The sequence below is a fragment of the Lasioglossum baleicum genome, chromosome 2, assembly GCF_051020765.1.
Source record: "Lasioglossum baleicum chromosome 2, iyLasBale1, whole genome shotgun sequence".
Taxonomy (NCBI): Eukaryota; Metazoa; Arthropoda; class Insecta; order Hymenoptera; family Halictidae; genus Lasioglossum; species Lasioglossum baleicum.
In genome coordinates this window covers 15,792,088-15,816,462 of record NC_134930.1, presented here as the reverse complement: position 1 = coordinate 15,816,462, position 24,375 = coordinate 15,792,088, and the positions used below count along the sequence as shown (strand labels likewise).

Here is a 24,375-nt window from a genome sequence, read left to right as displayed (position 1 = left end):
ACAAACTGACCTTTATGATAGTCTAACGTTGGCCGAGTTCGCGTAATGTAAATTGAATATCTGGCCAGAGAGAAATGTGATCAGTTTTCCAGTCTATGCTTGTGTGTGGTGTTTGTATAATAGGTTACATTGTGTCCTAAAATGACGTTTCCGACTTGTAAATATTATTTATTTGACGCCAAATAATTTTCGCTGAACATCAGGACTTGTTGACAAGTATTCTCACTGTCTGTAAATTTGTGTATTATTTATCAATCGGTGTGAGGTTATGACAAGGAAATTGACTTGAGTCACATCCTGTGCCCAATGTTTACCATTAGATCACTTTTTGGATCCTTTCAAGGTAAATAATACAACATGTACATTTCGGTGAAAGCATTTCTGTGTACGTAACGTTAATTTACGAACATTTACATAACCTCTCACATAGCGTGCTTGTTTTGACATTCGGTAGACTCACGCTGTGGTTAAAGCATATTCCCGTACGCTCGGTCCCCTGTCGTAAATAACTTTTTCATTTTGTATATTTCGCTCATTCGATATTAGTTTCCGATTGTTGATAGTCTTTTACTAGAACTATTAGTCACAGTTATTGCAATTACTCTATTCGAAATAGTTGCTATAATATTTCATAGATGAGATAAGAAACATACTAGACTCATCAACAAACAATACACAAATTCGTTTCTTATCCGGAAAATTTAACGTCGTTTCTATGTTAGAATTAATCAAATTCATCAATTTTTATGTTTGTATATAAAAAAAGTATGTTCTAGAAAGCTTTACTCCAATTGCTTTTTCTTGTTTACTTGTAACTCCAATTGCTTTTTCTTGTTTACTTGTAACTCCAATAGAATTCTTTATAATATACAATGTTTCTATAAGCTATATCAAAGCGTTTTTATATAATATTGAAATACATATATTTCATTTAGCATAATAATAATAATAATAATAATAATAATAATTTCACTTATGAGTACATGTTATATTGCTTCATGATAAAACTGTTACTCCATGTAAAGTTACAATTCTATAGCATTGTTGCTATAGACAATAACTGCTTGCTCAAAAAATAGCCCTCTCAAATATTAATTTTAAACTATGTTGCAATATGTTCTGTTTTGTATTAAAACTTAATAATACTATTTCAGATCTTGAAGATTTATTATTGTATCAGATATGACATTAAATGGTGTTAGTAATCAGAAATTAAAATGATTGGTACAGCCTGTAGTTTAGAAGATGCGTGTCGGCAGGCTCAGGTATTGTAGCAAATAATTTTTTTGGTGATCGCTGAAGTTCATTCCAGGAATTGCATTTATTTATATTTGCGTTTGCATTCCTCACACAGGATATGATTAATCAAGTGTCTAAATGTTGGAAAAGTGTTCAAGGACAAAATTCTTTGAACTCATCTGACAAGTCATCCACTCAGAAAAAGGAACAGAGTCATTCTAAACATAGCATACAGTCTAAGCTAACTAGATTATATTTTGAAGAACTTACCAAAGTTCCTCATGCCACTCCTGATTCAGTCCTGGTATGTGTAATTCTTCTACATATATGCACACTGCTGTGCAAAAGAAAGAAGCAACCAGCCATATTTAATAGAAAATTGCTGCTGTTTAATTGAATAGTTCTGAGAATATGTGTTATTGCAGATTATCTAGTACTTTAAATGCAATAAATCAATCATTGTACAATACAATTTCTACATAAAGATATTGTTTGTCATTATATCTTATAATTATACTGGGTGCTCCTTTCTTTTGCACAGTAGTGTATATCCACGAGAATAATCAAATTAATTCTAAGATATTGTTTCTATCTTTTTTTTTTTAATTGAACAGAACAACCTTGAAAATGAATGTGATCTTTTGGGGAGATTGGTGCAAAGAGAGGGTTTGCACACATTAATTGTTAATCTCTATGCTGGTAATAAAGGATACTCATTAGCTGTAAGAAATAGGTGAGCAATTTGTACCGATGAATCGAAATTGTTTTTTATATATCGCTAAACGTAAAATATACCAAGTGAAATTTAATCATACGATTTTAATTCGACAGCGATAAGGGAAATCAATATGATAAAAATACAATATTAGCTGAAACACAACTGATGGGTTACGAACAGGGTGAATTGCTGTCGTGTATAGATAATGGTCAGTTGCCTGCGATGTTAGCAGAGCAACTGGAATCCAGTCATTCTCATTTATTTTATGACGGCTGTATCATAGCTGAAGTTCGAGATTACAGAAAAGCATTTCCTCATACTAAAGCCGAAGTTCATCATGTGCTTCTTAAGCCTACAACGCAGGTAACGAACACGTTGCTATATTGAGGGAATACCAGCCATGAAGAACGCAATAAATTAATGTACCTTTTCTAACATTTCAGAGTGTTCTCTCTGACGTATCGACTTTAACTAGCGATGGAGACTGGAGTCATGAAGAACGGTTAATGTTAGAATCACATTTAGTTGCAGCTACCCAGGGACCTCTATGCTTGGATCCAAATCCTATACCTAGTTTAGCTACAACAAGACTACGGCAGTCTAAATCCCTTCTTACAGATCACCAACTTATGCGACAAGCCAAAAAGTTTTCTCAGGTAAGTCGATTTATTTTTTTTTTGGCGTTAACTGCATTAAGATTGTAATATTGTTCTTTGCAGGTCACAGTAAATCGCAAAAGAAAATTGGAGCAATTAGCACAACCAGAAGGATTAACAATACAAGACTTAATGCAAAAATTAAGAGCAAAGAGAGGAGTAGTTACAACCACTGCCTGTCCACCGCCTTCTCTTACAAACCCACCCTTACTTCCTCCAAATTCACCCATCGATGTTCTAAGGTTTGTTACCTTCTCACAGAAATTTTTGTCTTCATACAACACGTTATATTAATCTCACAATGTTCCATGGGTAGATTTGCTAAAGCATACGAGCGCCCTCGAGAAACAAAAGACTGTTTGCCACAAGTTATAGAGGAGTATATATTAGAAACTGGAGGAAGTCAAGGTGAGATAGATCACATAAAGCTCTCAATTCTGCAAAGACCTTCTAATTCCGAGTACCTGGGAGAGCTTTATATGGACAAGAACCACCGTGAAGGAGAGAAAAACGGATCTGCGTGTCGGTCAGTATATTTTCAATTATAGACTGCTGATTATATGGATTTACGCCAAAAATTTTGGCAAGCAAATAATTTGTTTTCAATGTTTGTACAGGTTTACATTAGGTACGAGAGTTCTTGCAAATCACTATATCCAGCAGTTCACAGAAATCTTCACGGAAGAGGGTAGGAAAAATGTTCGGATAAAACATGTTGTACCAGGGCAGGTCCCTCGTGTAACATGTACCCCTGGTATGCAACGAGCACATCAACAGGTACGAACTTTCTCTAATTACCTAAGAGAAATTAATTTGTCTTACCTATTCGTGCATAATGTTGATATGAGTATACGATTTCAGGCGCAACAAGCAAAAGCAGCGCAATTAGTGGCTCAGCAGTTACAGCAAGCTCAATCGCAACACGTAGCGCAGCAGGTAGACAAGTTATTCCTTTTTTGTGTAAATTTGTCCTTTTGACATTTCGCATTGGGACACCCTGTACGACAATAATTGTTTCAGATCTTATCTCGAGCTCAGGGCCAGTTGAACACTTTAGCTGGTCAAGTAGCCTCGATGAAAGCTATGTCAGAAGCTACCACATCTGCACAAAATAATCTGGCATGCGTAGATGCAACAAATATACCGCAAGTTATTGCCCAGAACGAGACTACATCAATGAGCCCTGGGCAATCTTTGACCAACGGTGGATCGAACGCTTCCACCTCTGTACAAATTGACAATTCTACAATGTCGGTAACTGATGGTAGCTCCTGCAACGGATCTGGAATATTAGTTTTCCAACAAAAGTCAACCAATAGTATTAACAATGCCACCTCCACAAACGTTCCAGTCTTGGTAAGATACGTGCGTTATAAATAATACTTTGTGTGATGCACCCGCGGATCAGCTACCTACCCTCCGATTTCGATGATTTTTATATATGTTGTAGCGATCGATATTTTGAACAATTTTATAACATATCCAAAATTCATCGAAATCAGTGGGTAGGTAGCTGTTCTGCAGTTTCACTCTTTTTTTCTTGCGTTAGAGTGTGACTTTATACTAATGTTTTCGTACTATCTTCTTGTGCAGCAAGCTCAGTTGCAAGCTGGCACTCAAAATTGTGTCGCGGAAACTGTTAGTCAGAGCCAAAATGAAGTACCATTTAAGAAACACTCCACTAATCCAGCTATAACTGCTCTTGTAACATCACTCATGAATTCTGCTCAACAATTTCAACAACAGGCTGCAGGTTCGTCATAGTGTTTACCTGACACGTTTGCTGTCGCCATTTGTTTTGGCAACGATTCATAAACGTGTGACAGCAAACCGATTAAAACATAAAGCAAACCTAAAGAATGTACCGAAACATTTTTCTAGCTAATGCGGCAGCTGCCGCTATGAACAATAGTGCACAGACTACGAATAAGTCAAACAACGCTGCGATCCTTAGTTTATTAAATAGTAGTCCTGCCAATTTAACGCAGCAGAAAGTTCAACCGCGAAGGATCTCTTTGAATGCTTCCATCCCGTCTAGAGTTCTTAGTCATGGAAATGTTATTAATGTTCCAAATACTACCGGCCAGGTAAGTCAATTAAATTCGTTGGTACTCGAAACGTAAAATCGCCACGTGAATGAAACGAATGTGTGTTTCCAGGTAAGGGTGAGTTTAAGTTCAGCTTTAACAGGACAGCTGGGTTGCAAACAGCAACCGGTGAAAGCAACAGCTGTAAGATTAGCTCGGGTACAGGATCCTACTTCGACCCTAGGGTTATCCATGCCAGGACTTTCAGCTTTATTAGCAGGTACGATGAATTGATGATCAAGATTTGAAATTGTTGTTGGACAATCTATAAGCAGTAGTGTATGTATTATTTGAAACCTAACGTGTTATATTTGATACCAACAGGGACGCCGTCTGCAGATAATCCAATACCAGGAATTAATTCCGGTTCTTCTTTGCTGGAACGATTAACTGCTTCTTCCAGTCAGAATAATCAGTCTACGAACCCAATGAGTACACCGCAATCGGCTAACGTAAACTTGCAGGGCGTAAATCTTACTAGTCTGCCAAACTCGATCAACGGTCTTCAAAATGTTCAGGTTGTGGAGAGCTGCTTATTTCTACGTATGGCCTAGAAGATGAAATACTACTGTACTATTCGTTGTACGACAGGTATCATTTCCCGGATTATCACAGCCTATTACGATGTCGCTAAACGTGTCAGCGACGACGGGTTCTGTTACACCTACAGGAGTCATTGTTTCCCTGCCTATATCGTCCGCAACCAATACTTGCACCACGGTTTCTAGTGTCAGTTTCTTTAAATTTCACGCGTTTTGCACTTTTCGATCACTGCATCGTAGAATGCAAAATATGATTAACAAAATATTGCCGTCTTTTTAGATGGTAGCCACTACAGTTGTTACCACGGCCATTGCTGGAAGTACACCAACGGTAGTAATAGCTAATCCTGCCAATACTCATTTATCATTACCAATTGGTAAGAATCATTTTTGATTATACAGTAGGACCTTGATTAACCGGCTTGATCGGGAGACAAACAGCCCGGATAAATTAAGGCCCGATGAATAATCGAGACCCGACGAAATAATTAAAATGTACATTATATTCCAAAATAAATTTTTGAAAATTTATTTTCCTTCATAATATAATCATATTTAAACGCATATTTGTTTATAATCGGGATCCGGTTTATCGAGGTCCCATTGTATATTATATTCTCATTGACGTTCGTATACATGAAGTGCGATCAAAAAATAACACGACTTATGGAATGACTTGATGAATAATTATTGTGAAAGTCAATGTATTTCAATGCGTTTGTTTCAGCCCAGATAATACCTTCTGGAGTTAAAGGATTGTCACAACAAAACATACGTAGCAGTAATTCTGTCACCCTGTCACAGGTAATCTACTCGGAAGCATTGTTGTTGCAATTCCATGATTATAATGAGAGAAACAAATATATTTCAGGGTGGACAAGCTATTCAACTTGTTGGATCTCAAAAGCCAAGACTTAATCATATGACCCGTCAAGTGCAACCGAATCAAGTTAAGTCTACTGTTTTGCCAAATCAACTAGTAACTGTGGCTAAGACAGTGACAGCGAGTCAGTTGATATTATCTGGTAACAAACAGGTGTTAACTCCTATAATGGGTAAGTTCGTTGAGAGAACTATACATCGGTGTACAGTGTGTCCCCTGAACACAGGGGAAATTATGTACAAGAAATATTTTTATACAGGGTGTTCAGTAACAGTTACAAGGAAATTTAAAACATGAAAAATAATGGCTTAAAAAATTTTCTTTCCTCTACTAGACCCTGTATATCGATTTGATTATTGTAAAGCATTCTGTATATAGGCATATTTCTTTTTCTGAATACCTTCTTGCACCGAAGGAAATATAAAATTTGTTTCTTACGAAATGCGATATGTTAAAAATAATATACTTTATAGCAGCAACGAAACCAGTGCTTATGGCGTCTCAGACGACACCTTCTTCCCAAGTAGTACCTGCAAATAAACAAACTTTATTGACAAAATCCTTGCATGCTAGAGCTTCTACAGGGCAATGCAGTCAACAAACCCAAAGTCTTGGTGTGGCGACACTAACACAGCAACAAGTACGTCAGAATATATATTTCTCGCAACTGGTTTTATTACAAACAATACATCTTTGCGAATTGAATTTTATATTCGTTCGTTTTACAGTTACAGAGAACTCTAGTTAAACCTGTACAGCTCCAGCAAGTACATTGTTTAGCTGCGCAACACAAAGTAGCTGTTGCAACGGGGACTGCGCAAAATAGAACTCAAATCGAGCCTCAAAGAAATTCTACATCTGCCCCAGGAGATGACTCAGCCTGAACATGTTCAAATAATTAATAATGTCTCACATTACATTGAAATAATTGGAGCCTGCCAAGAAGGAATGTAATGAGGTGTCTTTTTGTATATTATGTTTCACGCGGAGATATGAGGTTTTAATTATGTATGCAATTTAAAATTGTAAATTATGAATTCTTCTTCATTAATGATCAATGTTTATCGGTGACGATATATTTTATAAAAATTAAGCGTAGGTACATACTTTGTGCGCTCGTGCAATAAATTATTTCTACGAAAGCAAAAGAAAATGAAACAAAGAACATTTTACCTCGAAATATTGCTTTGAGGACGGTTTCAATTATTGTATATATAACTTATACATACGATTTGTTTTATATTAAAAAATGTAATAAATATTCCATTTTTTATTCGTCTTTACCCTTTTCATATCGTTACTAAATAGATTTGAACGTTTAAATGCAGTATGGCAACCATTGATGTTACATCAGTTCGATATACATATATAAGTGTTTTCGATTCTTTTATTAGTTTCAAATATATTTCAGGTTTCAATCGATCAATTATTTATTAAGCTACTAGATTAAGCAATGTCATTCGTGGGTTTGAGAGCTATAATCAAATTTACGATATTGGGAATAGATAATATTTAAAAAATATAAAGTAAAAATCAGCCTGCAGTAATATAATATAAACAAGTTATGGAAAAATAGTATAGGACACGCATAGTTTCGTTTGTAAAATTTTAATATACGAAATAATTTCTTTAAATTTGTTCTAAATTGATAAATCGATCATACAACGAGTACTTAAATGTAATCTTACAACAATATTTGTAGTGTGCTAGTTTGTTTAACCATATTGCTTACAAAAATAATTTACTAAAATATTGTATACAGAAATTGTGCTACACAGTAATAATTGCTAGAAGCCTTTTATCATACAACAGTATTTAATCTAATATATTCTTGACTCGTAAAAGATGACTCACCCTTTAATAAACATAATTAATTTATCACTAGAAAATAAGCAAGTCATCCTTAACGATGATCATGTCAGTAATAAGCGATATAAAAACTTTGTATGTTAATTGGCATTCAGTTCCAGCTGTATGCGATCACAAATTTTCTTTCTCTTAGTCTAATCTAAATAACTAATTTTATCATTTCCTTGAGTATTTATCACAACGTGTTAATTGTACAATTGGTTTCACAACGATTTGTTTGTGTACAGAAGTACTTACGGAACATAGTTAATCCCTGTCCAGTGCATAAAATTATAATATAACTTAAGAAAACTGGCAATAACTTGATCGGTAACTGATACTTTATCTTGTTCAACGCACATTTCTCTCTCTCTCTCTCTCTCTCTCTCTCTCTCTCTCTCTCTCTCTCTCTCTCTCTCTCTCTCTCTCTCGCGCGCTCTCTCTCTCTCTACATATTAATCATTAAATAATCATTCAACGTGGAATTAAACCGGAATTAGACCAGAAACAAATTTCCATTTGATGATATTTACAATGTTTTTTACAGTCAGTCTATTTTCTGGGAGATCTACTATCACTTGCCCTAGCAAGTATTCAATAACGTCGATAAACTTTCTCTAACGAAGTTCATTACTAGTCAAAAATACTGTGTCTGATCCACTAAAGATACTCTAATATCCCATGGACGTACGTGGCTCGTATCTTCTATTTATCAGCGTACAAAACACAGATCATAAACTATTTTGTTTTATAAAATTGTGCACGTGTCTATGTGTACATTTGATCTTTCCTAGTACCTTGGTTCATCGAAGTTTATAAAACAAACGATATCATAAACTATTTTGTTTTATAAAATTGTGCACGTGTCTATGTATACATTTGATCTTTCTTAGTACCTTGGTTCATCGAAGTTTATAAAACACGATATCAACATTGAACTAGAGTGATAAATCGTGCTACAATATGATATCGTTTGATTGTGAAAGTATTACATATAAATTATACTTGGTAACGTTAGAAAAGATAGGTCTACATACACATCCTTCATCTGCATAATCGTAAAAAAAATTATTTATCGTATACACTCAACGATGGTTGATCCACTTCTGGCCAGCTATCGGGAGGATTGGAAACTTGTATTACTTGCGGATCTTTCGACACTGCCCATTCGCTCTCTGGGTCGGAAGAAATATTTGACCCTTCTAGAATATCGTCTAAAGATATATCTGACAAATTCTCCATACTCTGCTGATTTCCATCAGTGTATAAAGACTCGGTCGTGAAAACTGAAACAACATTTTCAATGTTATTTCCTATCCCTCTTACAATAATACTATCAAAATTCAAATAAATCAAGCATCTATCATTATAACTAATATTTATTTCTCTTTATAAAATACAAAATGAGGACATTGCTAAATCTATACTCGCAATTCGCAAACACCAGTACAGTGAACCTATAGAACAGCTACTTGCTTATAAATCTCAATATTTTTAACAACTTTCTCCTTTGTACGATATTAAAAAGAAAACTGTCTGTGCTACTATAATGAATTTTCTCCATATTTGTGCGTCTGTGTTCTTAATATTGGTGGTTAACGCCCGCCGCTAATATGCAAATGTAAAAATTGTTCGAAATTTCGACAGCATATCCAAAAATCATAGGTCTGGGTTAGGTAACTGTTCTGCAGGTTCACCATCGCTACTACTAGTTCTAATTAAACAGTAGGGGTGGGCGGGTACCCGAGCCTCGGGTCGGGTCGGGACCCGAAAATTAGTGATACTCGGTAACCAAAGTCGATGTTAGGTCGGGTCGGGAATTCGAAGATCTATGATTCGGGTTCGTGTTCGGGTCTCGGAACAATAAAACTTTTCGGGTTCCCTACCTGACCCGATTTCGACTTCGGCTATCACGAATTTAGTAGTACTACCAATAATATTTAAAAATAAGAAAAATTTAGCGGCGCTAGACTTTCATTTAAAAGTTAATAGTCTCAATGTAAAGTAATCTATTTATGAAAGTAGCCCTAACGTTTGATCGCTGTTCATTAATTAGATTTGATTAGTATGTTACCATCGTTAAGCGTATGCTGCGAATACCACGTGGGATCATCCCATTCGTCGAATTGCAACTTCTTATTGGTTTCAACTTCATCTATAGATAACATTGCATGCGAGTCCGAATCTGTGACATCGTATATCTCTGTTACTTGCACTTTATTGTTATCATCCATGTAATAATATGCCATAACAGCCTCTTGCTCCGTAGTTACCTAATAATTTTTATAATTATGAGGCTCAGACGACTTCATCATCGTTATTAAAAGACCGTTTTTATTCTATACCTGCAGAATATCTTCTAAGGTATCATCAACTGGTGTAAGATCGGACATATTTATAACACATGTTGATTTATTAGCATTCCATGGTTGCCTAGAAAGTATGAGCAACATATATAATATTTGGTAATTTATAACAAATACAGTTGTTAAAATTGCTAAACTTACATTTCATTGTACTGTAAGGTTAGATTCAGATTCTTTTGATTTTTGTACATACTCTCAGTCTCATCTATCACTTCCTTACTATATATATCTGAAACATTTCAAATATTCTTTTTATTGAAATTTTTATTACTAATACATATATTATGTAAATAATTGCACTCACTTGGTCCATACTCTGTGAAAGCCAAACGACACCTAATAGTTTGTGGTACTCGTTCGTAATATATATTAATCTTCGGGAACAGCACGTTCAACTGTTCTAAGAAAAATGTTCTCAATTCTAACAAATTTCTTCGCAATTTCGGAGCATTTAAAACGAATCTGAAAATGATCTATGGCCGTCTTAAAAAACTTTTAAAAAATAAATTCATGAAAAAGCAATATACGCAGAGGATTAGTTTCCTACGGCAGCAATGGACGAGCATGCACACAATTATGGTTTAAAATTATAAAAACATGTACATGAATGTATAAATACAAATAATGCAGAAGTGTTAGTGAGATCGTAAAATGTAAAATCATTTGCTGCGAATACAACTCGAAATCAGTTGCGCAAAGTAAGCAAGTGCAAAGCAAGCAAGCTAGTACGAAGCAACTGCTTACCCAGGAGACGTGTTATGAATGTTACAAGAAATCGTCGGCGGAGGTCTAAGAAGAACATTTCCAACTACTTTGTATTCCAAGGTGCGAGTATCTATCTTGTTACCAATCATACTACGACCACATGCATAATGTTAATTTGCTTTTAATTGCACAACGTATTGAAAAAAAAATAAATCACAATTAAAATATATATGTTATCACAGCTTTATACCCAGGTAAAAACACGCTGATCGGTTAGAAATAACAAACATGCCGTTAGTTTTCAATTTGAGCATCCAAGCAAAATGTTGTAATTATACTCAATTAATTAAACTGTATGCAACTCTAAGTAAACAATGTTGCATGCTTGTTAGTTTGTTATCTATATAAAAAATATCATTAAAGAAATCGCGGTAGACAATTCTAACTACTAATAAAGAAATTTAGAAGATGCTTACTTCGTAAAAGTTGCATAGACTACATCCGCAGGCAAAGTGTATGGTAGACTAAGTAACGATAGGAGTTTTACACTTCGATGTTTGAACAACCAGTTAATTAGACCTTTATTAGCAGAATCGATTGCATCTTGCAATATAGTCAGAACTGTTTCAGGTAACTTTGATACTAATGCTTCCTGCAATAATAGTATGTGTAATTAGTTAATATGCTTAAACTGTAATATATAATTTATTTACAAATTTATTAATTTGTAATTAAACTAATGAGAGGCCTGCGAGAATTCGAAAATTTCGGAATACGAAGGCCCTAACATGCTCGGGAATAATCCCTAATATTCTCGGGAGTCCTGATATATTTGAGAACTCGTTACAATCCCGAATAAAATTCTCGACTCTTCTCGACCCGGTTCTCGCACACCTCTAGTAATCATGCAATCCCTCAAATGTTTACCTGTCTATGCATTTTACATTCTACACACTCGGGATCATATTCCATGTTATCATCGAGAGTCTCGGAAACAACATACGTGGACTGCACAGCCAAACATCGAGTGCAATTAAGTAAATTATTACGATGTAAAAATCTTAATGCATCATCGAATCCTTGCTTGCACATATTCGAAAGCATCTGCAATAGAAATATGTAATTTACAATGATGTGAAAATTAGAGCTCGTTTTATAAACAAGATAAGAATAATTACCTCCGGATTCGGCGGGAAAAGTATTCTCATAAACCTGTATATGTTTTGTTTAGAAAGTTCTATACTAGTGTTTGCAAAATTGACCTAGAAATGACAAATATTCGTTAGTTTATAACATTTGATTTTGTTCGAATAATCAGTGACTTACATGGAATAGTTGAGAAGACGCGTCTCTAGGACAGATATCGCTTTCGCCACAAAAGGGGCTAACAGTAATGGTGTTTTCATCAAGTGTAGGAAGATTATCGCTGAAACCACCATCCATGTATCTGACGCCATGAAACCGTGGTGGAACGAGGCCGGAGAATAATGGAATAAATGTACTTGCCAGTAGTGCCTGTAAGAAATCAAAGTTATGTCATAAATCCATAATCTAATTAGTAAACATGCATTCCAACTTCAACCTCTATTATACGACAATAAAAATATGCACGAGTCTAGGTCTAGATACTCCAGATCAGTGCTCCCCAACCTTTTTATCGTCGCGGACCGGTCAATGTTTGATAATTTTACCGCGGCCCGCTGAAGGGGGGGGGGGGAGAGGGACGTTGATTGTTTATATTTCAGATTGTTCTGATTTAATAATTTTAATTTAATTGTATTTACATAATTGTATTTAATGTTCCTTGGGCGGACCGGTACCATTTGATCCACGGACCGGTACTGGTCCGCGGACCGGGGGTTGGGGACCACTGCTCTAGATCATTTACTTACCTTCACTAAATCGTCCCTAGAAGAGAATTGTGACACGATTACATTTTTCCCATCGTAAATTCTCGTCAAGGAGACGTGAAGCTTACCGCTCACTCGAATGTGAGCGTCGTGGGGAAGGAACTGCAACAGATATGAAAATTCAATCGTAAACAAAATACATACCATTCACCGTGCCAAATAATATTTGATTACATTTAACCCGTTTGCAGACAACCCCGTGTGCCCGGCTACTCATTTATAATTCATACGATTCATTTAATTACCATAACAAAATATTATTCAGAAAAATGAAAATTTCTAATCAGAAAATACCCGGAAGAAGTACTATTATTCATATGTATTTCCCAGAGTCTGGCACCAAGTGATTGAAGAGCTCTTTTTATAACGTGACGTTCCTAAATGTACATACAATTAGTATGCAAATCAGGTGGCACGTTTTTCGTCATAGGATCTTCCTTTTTTACAATATTTTGAATAGTATTAACGTCTAGACTGTTAATTAATTCCTTATATAATAGAGAACTAAACAATTATGATTAGTACCATCATGCTACCTACCAAAAGAAATTCTTAAGTGTGCAAATATCGTTTTGATTGACAAGGACAAAATGAAAAAATAATTGCCCAGTATTTAATTAAGACTTTAATATACTGTTCTGTTTTCTGTGGAATCTTTTTTTGCTTTAGTATTTTAGAAAATCATCGTCTGTAAATGATACGTACCTTCTGCAAACTTTCTAACAATATGTCTTGTACATTAAAGGATGGACTGAACGGACCAAGAGTTCGTTGTCGTGCTTCTCGAGCTACACGCAATACATTACTCGTAATCTCCCCTGAAAAAAAAAGAAACAACATAAACATTCATGCAACTGTTATCGTGTAAGGAAACAAATCGGACGTTATTAAAAATTATCATGTGAAAACTTCGACGAGTAGAACACGTTTATATCTTAATTCATGAAAAAAACGAACTTTAGTTAAATAACTGTTAATCATTTCGTTCCAAACACGATAAATCCAAAAAGCAAGAAGCTTATCTTATCGTGTATAGATTAGACGTTAATCGCGATATCTAAACGTGTTCTTGTACACCGAAATATTTCTCAATCAGTTCATCGATTGATTTCGAAAAATATGTTTGTTGAGATGAAAAACAGTGATACGGATTTCGCAATTATCATCATGGGAGACATGTTGGGATTCCGCAAAGATAAACTGTCCCGGTAGAAGAGTCATGGACGCCGCAAGGTCATTTTATCTATTTAAGCAAATCTCGTTGTATGTACTTCGTTTGACAATAGAAAACGTATAACGAGACACGAGCACAGTATCGTCCGCGATTTCGAAACGGAGCGTGTTTACATTTTATACATACTGTGCTTCCGTGTGACCTGCCTCCGCGTTTGAAAGAGAGAGAGAGAGAAAGAGAGAATGGAGAGAGAGATTGTAAATTCAAACGCACTTGCTTCCTCTCTATCTCTCACAGCTGTAAACACGTTTTATTTATTTTACGTCTTTCCTGGCTAATTGCCGCTCAACGCGGCGAAGGCTAAATGTTATCCACGCGTAGTGTTACCCTTGGCTGGACATGCCGATGTACATTAAAATTGTACCAACAATTTATACTTCAACAGCAAAGCATTAGAACAATTTTTAGTACCTTTAAACGATAAAGATAACGTTAGAAAATAATTTTATTTTCTACCTTTTTCGAACTGGGATCAAATTTTCTCATTCTGTACCGTATAAAAAAAAATATTTATTTATACATTTTTGCACTTATTGTTAATCGAATTTGTTTTTAATCAAGAGTAGTATAACTATTTGTAATTGTTGTGGTAGGTATAAAAATAGTAATGAGTAGAATTTTAAAGATTTTATTGAATTTAACTAACAAATTTATAACAATAAATTCGACATAACTAAAACAATAAACTAACTGTTTTAATAAAACTTCCAAATTGAAAATAATCTATGTCCAATTGTTGCAGGAAATATTATTCTGATAGAATGATCCGAAGTAACCCTATTATTATTAGCATTAACTTAGCATTATAATTAATAATTCAAAACATGATTCAATATGTATGCAAATGTTATACATTTTCGTCTTGTGTGTGCCTATCATTACTCACTGATTTCGTCAATCTGACGTGAATTATGTCTTCTAAAAACAGTTGGATAATATTTATATATGCAGGTCGCATACATATGGACAAGCTCTTATCTTTTATCGCACGAGTTAGCACTGCCTTCCGACAAAGGCAAACATTCCTTTGTTTGATTTAGATACAATAGTCCCATCTATCGATGCTGGTAAACGGAACGGAAGTGTGTGCATAATGTCCATTTGTTTAGCGATTAGGATTCCCAAATCGTTGGCTCCAAAACAGATTTCGTTTTGAACTATAATTTATTCGCGTGTTCGGAAAATTTGGTAAAATTAAAATTATTTATCAAAATGATTACCACGTGCATTATAAAAATTTAAATGTTTAATACAACATACAATATCAATACAAAGATACCCTTTGAACTTTATTACGATATGTATGTATCAAAAAAATTAACCAACATATCGCAGTCAACATCTACTTTTCAAATGATTGTCTAGGCTTTAACCATCACTTTCGATAAATGGTATCAGATAATATAACAATCGAATAAAGAGAAATTAATTTGCCACTGCACAATACTTTCATGTGCAATATTAGTAATTGTATTATATATATTAAATTCACATAGAAAACGCTATTACAAATCCACAGATAGAATGTAATAGACACGTGGCTCTGAAAAACAAAAGGGGACTGAAAAGAAAATACTTCAAACTGAAATATCAAGAATAGTGTAGGCTTTATCTTTTTCAAGGGGATATAATCTCGCAACAATGTGCTCTTAAACTATGTTACTGATACTATATCGTATGACACAGATTATGTATACCATGTCCAAATGAGTACAGAGATAAAATGTACTCGAAACTCCGAAAAAGGGCTGGTCTAAACGATACGCACGGAACTTATCTCGAAAGCAAACCTTCTAAACGTGCATAGCAGCTGTCGACAGAACAGAAATAAAAACTACCTACTACATACCTACTTTTGGGGCCTTTCCCTACTTTACTGTCCTAAGTATTTATAAAACGGTTAGCCCCTGCTCACCAAGGACGATCTTTCGTAGAAAATCTCTAGGCAAAAGCTTTCCCATTTTCGACAATGGACCTGCCATAAATCTCGAAAGACTTGTTACCTAGAATTTCCGTGGTCATTTACCTGGAAGACCCAACGCTCCATTGTTATCACGCACCGTCTCGGCACGTTTTAAAGTTACAAAGAGAAACCTAACGTTTCAAACGTGTTCCGTTTCCGTCTATTTACCTCTACCTATAGTCACTCTAGTCACTATAAACTACTGTGTAAATTAGTTCATTTATCTGTATATCACTGCAAAATATCACGCTAAATTATTAAGAGGCCTGAGCCGTGATGATAAACACGCTCCAGAGATACTTTGCCATTTCTTAATTAATAAACGAATCGTATTTTCATAATAAATTGTATGTTTACCACGAGTATCAAAAGTAGAGAAAAAGAAACGTCTCTTACAGAATACGATTAGTATTCTACTAATCGTATCGTACTAATAAGTTAAGAGATATCGAATATTTATTTTGAAACACGCGCGCATTTTTCCCGAACAAGGTTTCCTATCGAGGTACATGATTATTACTTCCTCCCTTGTTATGTTTTTGCTTTGATAAACAACAAAAATATGATACCAAGTAACGATCTCTGTTATTTATCTTAGCTATTGATGAAAACAGTCATTTATTTTAGACCGCTGGTCGCCTATAAACTTGCATTGTTTAAAAAAAAAAAGAAAAATAGTTCAAAAGTTGTAAATAGATGCAGTTTCCTGTTCCGCCGGATGGGTTGCTAACTAGCTACTGCAATAAATTTGATATTTTGTTTAGCATTTTAAATTAACGGGCATTGAATCGATAGCGATAGGAAGTGATAGGCGTATTATATGTAGAATATGTGGGTCAAATGTAAATTGGACTATGTGTAAATATACTTCGAACTTGTTTTTCCGGTTTGGCTCGGAGAACATCCGTTGCGGGAGTCGACGCTGCCGTACTTTTTGTAGGCAGCTCTTTGTCAGAAAGCTTACGGATTACGTTGTAGATGACTATAGCTAGAATGTTTTTCATGCGGATGAACGATCTGCGTGTGTGCGCCGCTCTACGTCTTGAGACACGAGTCTGACCTGTTTTCAAATGCAGTGCGTGTCTCCGAACAAATATCAGGCAATTATGAAAACGTTTGCGTCATAGATTATGCAAGTGATTTTGAGATGCTGTTAGGCACCGATCGCTACAAATATTATTTCCGCTGCATCCTGTTGTTTTATTTAATAAGGATGGTCACGGACTATGCGGCGGAACGTTTTCCGCGTAATCGTATAGTATCCGCTCGACATTTAACATTTAATTACTATTTATTACGGGTGTTGAGCATTGCGAGATCCGTATGCAGCTGTCCAGTTAAGAAAGAGTGATTGACTTTTCTGAAGATATTAAGTTCATTCCTCGGAAATATGACGAATCGTTTTAAGCCTATCGAAACAAAGGCGTTGATAAGATCGATACCGATTGATTCATGCTTGGTATTCGGATTAGTGTTCAAAGTTTAAATATAAAAGTATAAATACTGTATAAAACTGGGGATCGAACGGAAATGTAATTGCACAATTTTCGCTTTGACAAGGTCAAAGCAACTTTTAAACGCGTTCACGTTTTGATGCACGTGTCGTCGATTGTTTACATTTTCTACCACATATGTTTCTGTTTTCAGGTTTGAAAAATGATTCTAAAACAATGTAAATAAAAGTAAAACTATAAATTGTTTTGTATAAAGAAATTTATATAAAACTGTCTACAGATTTATATTGAATACAGTTTATATTTTAAAATGTAATTAAAAGGAATTAATCGATGAAAAGTAAATAGTCTATATATAGAGAAACCTATTTTATAAATAGGATTTGATAGATAATTTGGGGAATTAAGGAGGATAAAAAAATATAGACAATACTGTGATAATGCGTTGTAACGATGTCTCTTTTGCTCAAACCGATTAACTGCTTATCAGTATAAAAAAGTTGTACGTAGTGCGTAGTTGCTCGTGCCCATACTATTATTGTAATTGTTTGCAATGTTATACGTTTGTTACCAGTCCTACACACAAAGAAAAACATTTGATAACTGTTCTTGCTTCTACTTCCAATTTGCTGATTCTAAGCTTGACCTACTTATAATATTTATCCAACGGATGACCAACTTTACTATGAAGTCTATGAATAATTTTGCAGCTTTCAGAAATATTGGCTGCATTATACAATCATGGCAATGAACTGCGCTACGATAAACCAAATTCTTTTCAACATAATGTAATCTTTTACAAACATTTACATAATTAAGAGCGACTTTTCCGAAAACCGAGCTGACCCGATTTAACTGAAATTTTGAAGATACTCTCATTATGTATAAAAACAATGTTTACGAGAAGGACTTTCGTTAAACTCGAAAGTTATGACCTAAAATTTTGAAAAACTCAAACCTAATCGAAACCAAAAATTCTTCTCGTAAATATTGTTTTTATCTAAAAAGAACCTGTTCTCAAAATTTCATCGAAAAGCGACACTACAATGGTATTTCAGAACATTTTTCGGAAAATGTTAGCCCTTAAATTTCGAATCGCCGAAAATCCTTCTCGCAAGCATTGCTTTCATGTAAAATAAAACTATATGGTAATATATAGTTTTAAATTATTATTATTTAGGTCAGTATACGGAAAAGTTTAAAATAAAAATCCGGAAACAGCAACATCAATGCTTAGAGAAAAAATATGGCAGAATTTGTAATATATTTCAGAATTTCAGAAATGACATTCTTTTTTAGAGATACAAAGCATTTTTATAGTCCACATGGCTGTTAAACGAGTATGTACCGAAACTCGCGTCAATTACTTTTCATAGAAAAACGGTCTACATAATTTTTCAGTTGCACCCTAACCCTATTACTGTTACTATTAAGTAACAGCGAGATCAATTGTTGATGTGCTACAATTTGTTGAGCACGCATGGAATGGACACATAAAAGAGACAAGATTAAACAAATTAATTATTTAAGATGCTATGTATATCGGTGAGATTGTATAAACAAAGGAGTTCACTCACCGAGGGGTAAATCACAAAGAAGGCAACAAGCAGCGATAGCACCAGCCGATGCACCACTAATCTTATCCAAGAGCAAGTGTGGAGCATATTTCTTAAAGCACACTGCCACACCAACGTGGTAAATACCGAGGAAGCCACATCCAGCGAACGACAAATTCATTTCGAAATTCTCCTGTACCCGCAGTCTGTGTGTCCTTAGCCCGTTCTCCTTTTGTTTATTATAGATCGCGGACAGGATAAGTAATCGTTGTAACAAATTCACGTGGAAAAAGGAAAGAAATACTGATCCCTTTTTCTACGACACTATGAACACATTAGTCGGTGAGGAAAGCGCTCGCGACGATGTATATCCCGCAACGTCCGAGGTCGAACTATCGATAGTCCTTCGCGGACAACAACAGTCTTCCCAAACTCTCAAGACTAATCTCAAGTTCGATAGAAAAAAATACATCGTTACAAACAGCTACCAAGATAATACACGTTTGATGACGCGTGCGGTTTGTAAATACTTGCTGCACCGTTGATTGGTTAGCGGTGATGGTGTGGTGATTGCTCCGCCCACCCAGCACGCTTGCTGGGGGAATACCCTGTTCGATTGTTCGATTTCCCTTTCCCTTAGCACTTATTTACTGCACTTACGCGATCCCACCATTAGCACTACTGCCTACTACATATGTACTATGTACCACGCCTGTGTCACTACCCTAATAATACCATTTACCATCTGCATCGTTTGCATTTTGTCTATTTATGCCTGAATCCTCCGTGGCTGTTCTATTTTATTGTAGGTTATGTTTATTATACAAGGTGGTCCAAAAATGTTATGCAGTTGAGGACCGATTAATCAAACACGGACCAATCAGAGCACGGCTACAGCGGACGGATACTGCCTCGGCCAATGCCAACGCCATGTTCAGCGAAATATGTCGACGAGCCAAAATCCGTCCGTTGTAGCCGCATTCTGATTGGTCCGTGCTTTTCGCTTATCAAGGAAGTACAATATTTCAGGACACCCTGTATATCACAATAAACATAACCTACAATAAAATAGGACGGCTATGACCGTCGCATCGTGAGATTTAGAGATTTTGGCAGGTTCGTTGAACTCTGCATATATAGACACGATGCAGACGATACAAATGGTATTGGAGATAATATGACATATGTTTTAGAGGCAATCACACAGGCGATGTAATCCAATGTAATCAGATGTAATCAGTAATGGTGGGATCACTGGGATCACGTAAGCGCTAAGGGAAAGGGAAAATTCCGGCCATGTAGGAGAAATTTAGGGGAATCTGATAATAACAGAGAGGGGGTAACTGCATTCCCCTCAATTTCTCTGGCCTGTTTTCGATTATGCAATAAACCCACAGGTGCATGTAAATTTTCAATACAATTCAAGCTAAATAAAATTTGTAATTCCAGTATAAAGTATCCACTTTAAACATTTAAGTTAGAATTAAATTCGCGGCAAGTTCTATGCAATGTGAGACAGCCAATAGGGAGCCAGATTTCAACTAAATGGCTAGATTTATAATAAACAGCATTATTTAGCAAGTTATATAGTATGTTTTAAACCAAAATTAATGTAGCGACTGATAACTCTATGTTTAATAATATTCTGGTGTTAGTAAGAAATTTTGCTTTACACCGTTTTTTCGTTCAATACGCATTCTTCCAGTAGAATTCCGAAAACATTTTTGAAACTTCAAAGAATAAAGAACACGTAAACTGTCGTAAACACATTGAGAAAACAGTTGAAATTATTGGTGGATGGCTTCAGATGGCTTGCAACCCATTTAGGATTGGTTGCTTTTATAAATGACAGTTACAGTGCGGTAGTTTGTTTTTAATGTATATAACAAAGTTGTTTCGATTCGGCAAGCAAAGCATAGTCTCTTTGCAGCGCGTGCATATTTATGAATTTCTAATTGTAAGAATTAAACCTAACTTTGAATAGATTTTGTATTTCATGCTTTTATTTGCATCCTTTCAAAGACATATTTTATAAAACATTGAAGGACTGTTATTTTATTCAATTTTATAAACGACAGTTTACCTGAGTTTACCAGATTGTTCGAGAGTATTTAGATGCACTGTGAACTATTTACCTTGTGATACGTGTTTGGATAAACGATATTACTAATGTAAAAACAGTACGAACAACGTACGTGTAATCCAATAAAATATGTTCTGTAGAAAGTTTTAAACATTAGGATGAATGCGCGCAGTTTTGCGATACATCGTAATCCGACACATAACCAATAAATGTCTTGACGACGTAAACTATAAATAATTTGAAATAGGGACAAGTTGCGATGAATGAAAACAGTCAAATGTTACAAACAGTAAACATGACTTGTGGCAATTTTAATGTGACAAATGAAATCATTTTTCATGCTGTTTATATACCCGAAGAAAATGTAACCACAGAAAATAATGTGAAAGGTAAACATTCGATGCATTCGTATGTTGTTTGTGCTTTTGATAATTTTTTCTCTTTCTCTCATTATGCATTGCTGTGTTGTAGAAAATGTTCGAGTTTATATGGACAAAGCAGAAGCGTTGAAAGTAATTAAGGAGTTCAAAACTGGTCGTTTGAAATCATTTAAAAAACGTTCAGAAGCCGAAGAATATGCCAAGACAGGTTTTGAGAAAACTCTGTGTAATAACAATAGTAGTACAGTACCTGCGGCAATACCTGTTGTAGAAGAGAAGTCGAGTAATTTTAAAGCACCACGATCACAGGAGTTGGTGGGCTTTAGAAAATTAATTAAAGATGGAGATTTGTATGCTGTAAAGACTACTTTATGGGGAAATCCACGGTATTTAATTGGTAGCGGCGACACACCTGCAATTTTACAAGTAATATAACACATTTATTATTATTTCCAAATGTTTTACATTTACGAACATACTATAAAATATATTCTTTAATATTCTATAGGAAGGGTGTCGTTACAATGCATTGCATATTGCAGTCAGAGCAGATAAACCAGACATGTGTGAGTTAATATTAAACACTGTTGGAAATGCAGAATTTATAAAGTTACTTTATGGCGATGAATGCAAGAGTTATGTGGACCGAGCACAGATTATGTTAGATTTGTATTTAAATACACCAGATAAAGGACTGAATGAAACACCATTACACTTTGCTGTTAAATTTGGTTTGAAAAATGTAGTCAAAGTTCTTGTTTCGTATCCATGTTGTATAAAAACATTACCAAACAAGTATAAGCAACTACCAATAGATGTACGTGATAAAAAATATTTAAAAACTTGAATCAGAGAATACATGTAATAAGAATTCAGTATCTTTTCATTACAATGTTTTCAGTATTCTCTTTATGTTTTTGTAGTAGTGTTTAGTAGCTCTCTGCAAAAGTATTTTTTAACTTGCATATTATTTGTGAACGTTACAGATAATATGTAGCAGAATGTGTCAAGAAGATGAAGAATTGAAGAAAGAGATACGCTTATTACTGGAAGATCAGTATTATGTACCTGTATTAAGGTCAGATGATAACACGTTTCAACCTGTTATAGGAGAACCTTTTTCTCCGACTAGCCCAATGGTATGCAGATGCATTGAGTTTGTACTTTAGGAAATATTTTAAACACTTTTTTTTATAGAGTATACAATCGGATCCATTAAGTCCACGTTTAGAAGTACGTGCATTTGCTGGTCCAATGACCAAATCTCGTGCATTAGAATTCAGGAAGGAATGGAAAACACCTCCACGTAGTATTCGTATGATGACTCCAGTTAAAAGAGTTTGTGAGCGCGAACCGGATAGCCCCATTAATAGCTTAGCCTTGAGATTACAAGACACAGAGAAGGGACTTGAACGAATTGGAAGGTACATTAAAAATTAGAGGTATGCGAGAACCCGAAAATGTCAGGTACCCGATAGTCGGGACGGGACAGGTACCTCGAAGATTTCCGAAAATATTCAAAAATTTTCGGGGTTCTCGAATATATGGGATTCTCGGGTTCTCGCACATCTCTGATTACAATCGTTAATTTTCTATTCCTGTCAGTGCTGCTTTTAAATGAAACAAATATTGAAATGCAGTATATTATTTTCAGAGATTTAGCAGAAGAGTATCACGTGCCATGGAAGGAATTTTGGCAATTCTTGGATGATTTCGCCGATTTTCGTACCTCGGAAGGTTTAGCAAAACTTGACAAATATTTAGAACACAAATTTTATGACCAGTTACTTCAATACAGTCAGGTATTAACAATAGAATGATGTAGTTTCGAACATTTGTCTTCATATCTTTTTACTTTTTCCCAGAGCTTGCATTGTAGTCGAAAGAATTCGAACGTAGGAAAGGAAGCGGAACAAGTTGACGAAATAGATGATATATGTAATAAGTTACAATCATGCTCGTTGTTCAATGTGGAGAACCAAGATAGTTTAGGTAGATATTACAAATATTATTAGAAAATATTCTGCTGTATTAAATAGAATCAATTAATAATATTATTTGCTCAATCTCTTTTTTTTTAGATGAATCAGAGTTTTTTACACCACCATCATCACCGATATTAATAGTAGACAGTTCTGATGATGAAATGCATATTGCAGAGGAAGGTCCTGCAACTTTTCTCGAAGGGTAAGGCTTACCAAAGGACAATTGTACCTGTCGTATATATGTATGTATAATATTTTAATTAATATATTATAGATCTTCACCAACAAAAGTGGATTATGCTGTTTATTATGCAGTACCATCATCGATTAAATCTACTACATATCCTAATATTTATCGTTGGCAACAAGACATGCAGCTTGCTATGAAACGTGATCCACACAGGTAACCACTTGTAACACATTATTAATATTTTTATCTCTCTTACAATAATATAATAAATATAATATCATGGTTATGGTGTAATATACATGGTAACAATGTAATGCATTATCCGTTTTAGAACTAACAATACAAGGCTATCCAGAAGAAAATTGCTCTTGACACCCTAGATGCTAAGAATCCAGGTGTTGAACAGTGTAAAAAAATAAAACTGTATAAACTTTTTTGTATTACGCACAATAATTTCTATAAGTAACGTTAGTGTATTTTAAAGAACTTGACAACTGAGATATATTTTTAACAAATTTTATATGTCATTAAAATAATCTATAAGAACGTCGTACATTGGTTTTATGAAATCTGTAC

The 24,375-nt window shown here is 34.9% G+C and overlaps 3 protein-coding genes across 4 annotated transcripts; 2 read left to right on the top strand and 1 right to left on the bottom strand.

The window, feature by feature from the left end:
• Window positions 1–53: 53 nt before the first annotated feature.
• Window positions 54–8,428, top strand: LOC143220724 (uncharacterized). Of its 2 annotated transcripts, none has more exons than XM_076446335.1 (21): window positions 54–343; window positions 1,155–1,265; window positions 1,355–1,543; window positions 1,854–1,972; window positions 2,071–2,320; window positions 2,401–2,613; window positions 2,677–2,855; window positions 2,930–3,139; window positions 3,231–3,390; window positions 3,475–3,549; window positions 3,634–3,969; window positions 4,207–4,366; window positions 4,495–4,700; window positions 4,773–4,920; window positions 5,025–5,218; window positions 5,292–5,429; window positions 5,523–5,619; window positions 5,970–6,046; window positions 6,114–6,297; window positions 6,602–6,765; window positions 6,854–8,428. In XM_076446335.1, exons 2-21 carry the CDS (start codon window positions 1,218–1,220, stop codon window positions 7,007–7,009), a joined length of 3,303 nt encoding a protein of 1,100 aa, XP_076302450.1. In that variant the 5' UTR covers window positions 54–343; window positions 1,155–1,217; the 3' UTR covers window positions 7,010–8,428. The 2 variants fall into 2 exon arrangements, with proteins under 2 accessions (XP_076302450.1, XP_076302444.1); XM_076446329.1 differs by having other exon boundaries at window positions 6,599–6,765.
• Bmm (brummer) lies at window positions 8,332–20,102 on the bottom strand. The gene is made up of 12 exons (XM_076446347.1): window positions 19,183–20,102; window positions 13,660–13,772; window positions 12,937–13,056; window positions 12,371–12,559; window positions 12,223–12,306; window positions 11,972–12,148; window positions 11,521–11,696; window positions 10,644–10,801; window positions 10,481–10,568; window positions 10,319–10,406; window positions 10,048–10,246; window positions 8,332–9,259 (listed from the first exon to the last, which is right to left on the bottom strand). The coding sequence occupies exons 1-12, from the start codon at window positions 19,340–19,342 to the stop codon at window positions 9,042–9,044; spliced, it is 1,770 nt and encodes a 589-aa protein (XP_076302462.1). The 5' UTR covers window positions 19,343–20,102; the 3' UTR covers window positions 8,332–9,041.
• Window positions 20,103–20,450: 348 nt separating this feature from the next.
• Ankle2 (ankyrin repeat and LEM domain-containing protein 2) lies at window positions 20,451–24,350 on the top strand. Its single transcript, XM_076446366.1, has 10 exons — window positions 20,451–21,633; window positions 21,716–22,050; window positions 22,133–22,441; window positions 22,611–22,763; window positions 22,822–23,048; window positions 23,279–23,426; window positions 23,490–23,616; window positions 23,706–23,811; window positions 23,884–24,012; window positions 24,131–24,350. The coding sequence occupies exons 1-10, from the start codon at window positions 21,504–21,506 to the stop codon at window positions 24,177–24,179; spliced, it is 1,713 nt and encodes a 570-aa protein (XP_076302481.1). The 5' UTR covers window positions 20,451–21,503; the 3' UTR covers window positions 24,180–24,350.
• Window positions 24,351–24,375: the final 25 nt, after the last annotated feature.

Coding starts and splice junctions, on each gene's coding strand:
- LOC143220724 (XM_076446329.1), top strand. CDS start 1,218: ATGATTGGTACAGCCTGTAGTTTAGAAGATGCGTGTCGGCAGGCTCAG. Junction 5,219..5,291: donor ACGGTCTTCAAAATGTTCAG/GTTGTGGAGAGC, acceptor GTTGTACGACAG/GTATCATTTCCCGGATTATC. Junction 5,620..5,969: donor TCATTTATCATTACCAATTG/GTAAGAATCATT, acceptor CGTTTGTTTCAG/CCCAGATAATACCTTCTGGA.
- Ankle2 (XM_076446366.1), top strand. CDS start 21,504: ATGAATGAAAACAGTCAAATGTTACAAACAGTAAACATGACTTGTGGC. Junction 21,634..21,715: donor CACAGAAAATAATGTGAAAG/GTAAACATTCGA, acceptor GCTGTGTTGTAG/AAAATGTTCGAGTTTATATG. Junction 24,013..24,130: donor ATGAAACGTGATCCACACAG/GTAACCACTTGT, acceptor TATCCGTTTTAG/AACTAACAATACAAGGCTAT.
- Bmm (XM_076446347.1), bottom strand. CDS start 19,342: ATGAATTTGTCGTTCGCTGGATGTGGCTTCCTCGGTATTTACCACGTT. Junction 12,307..12,370: donor CGTCTTCTCAACTATTCCAT/GTAAGTCACTGA, acceptor TGTCATTTCTAG/GTCAATTTTGCAAACACTAG. Junction 10,247..10,318: donor CCTTAGAAGATATTCTGCAG/GTATAGAATAAA, acceptor AAAAATTATTAG/GTAACTACGGAGCAAGAGGC.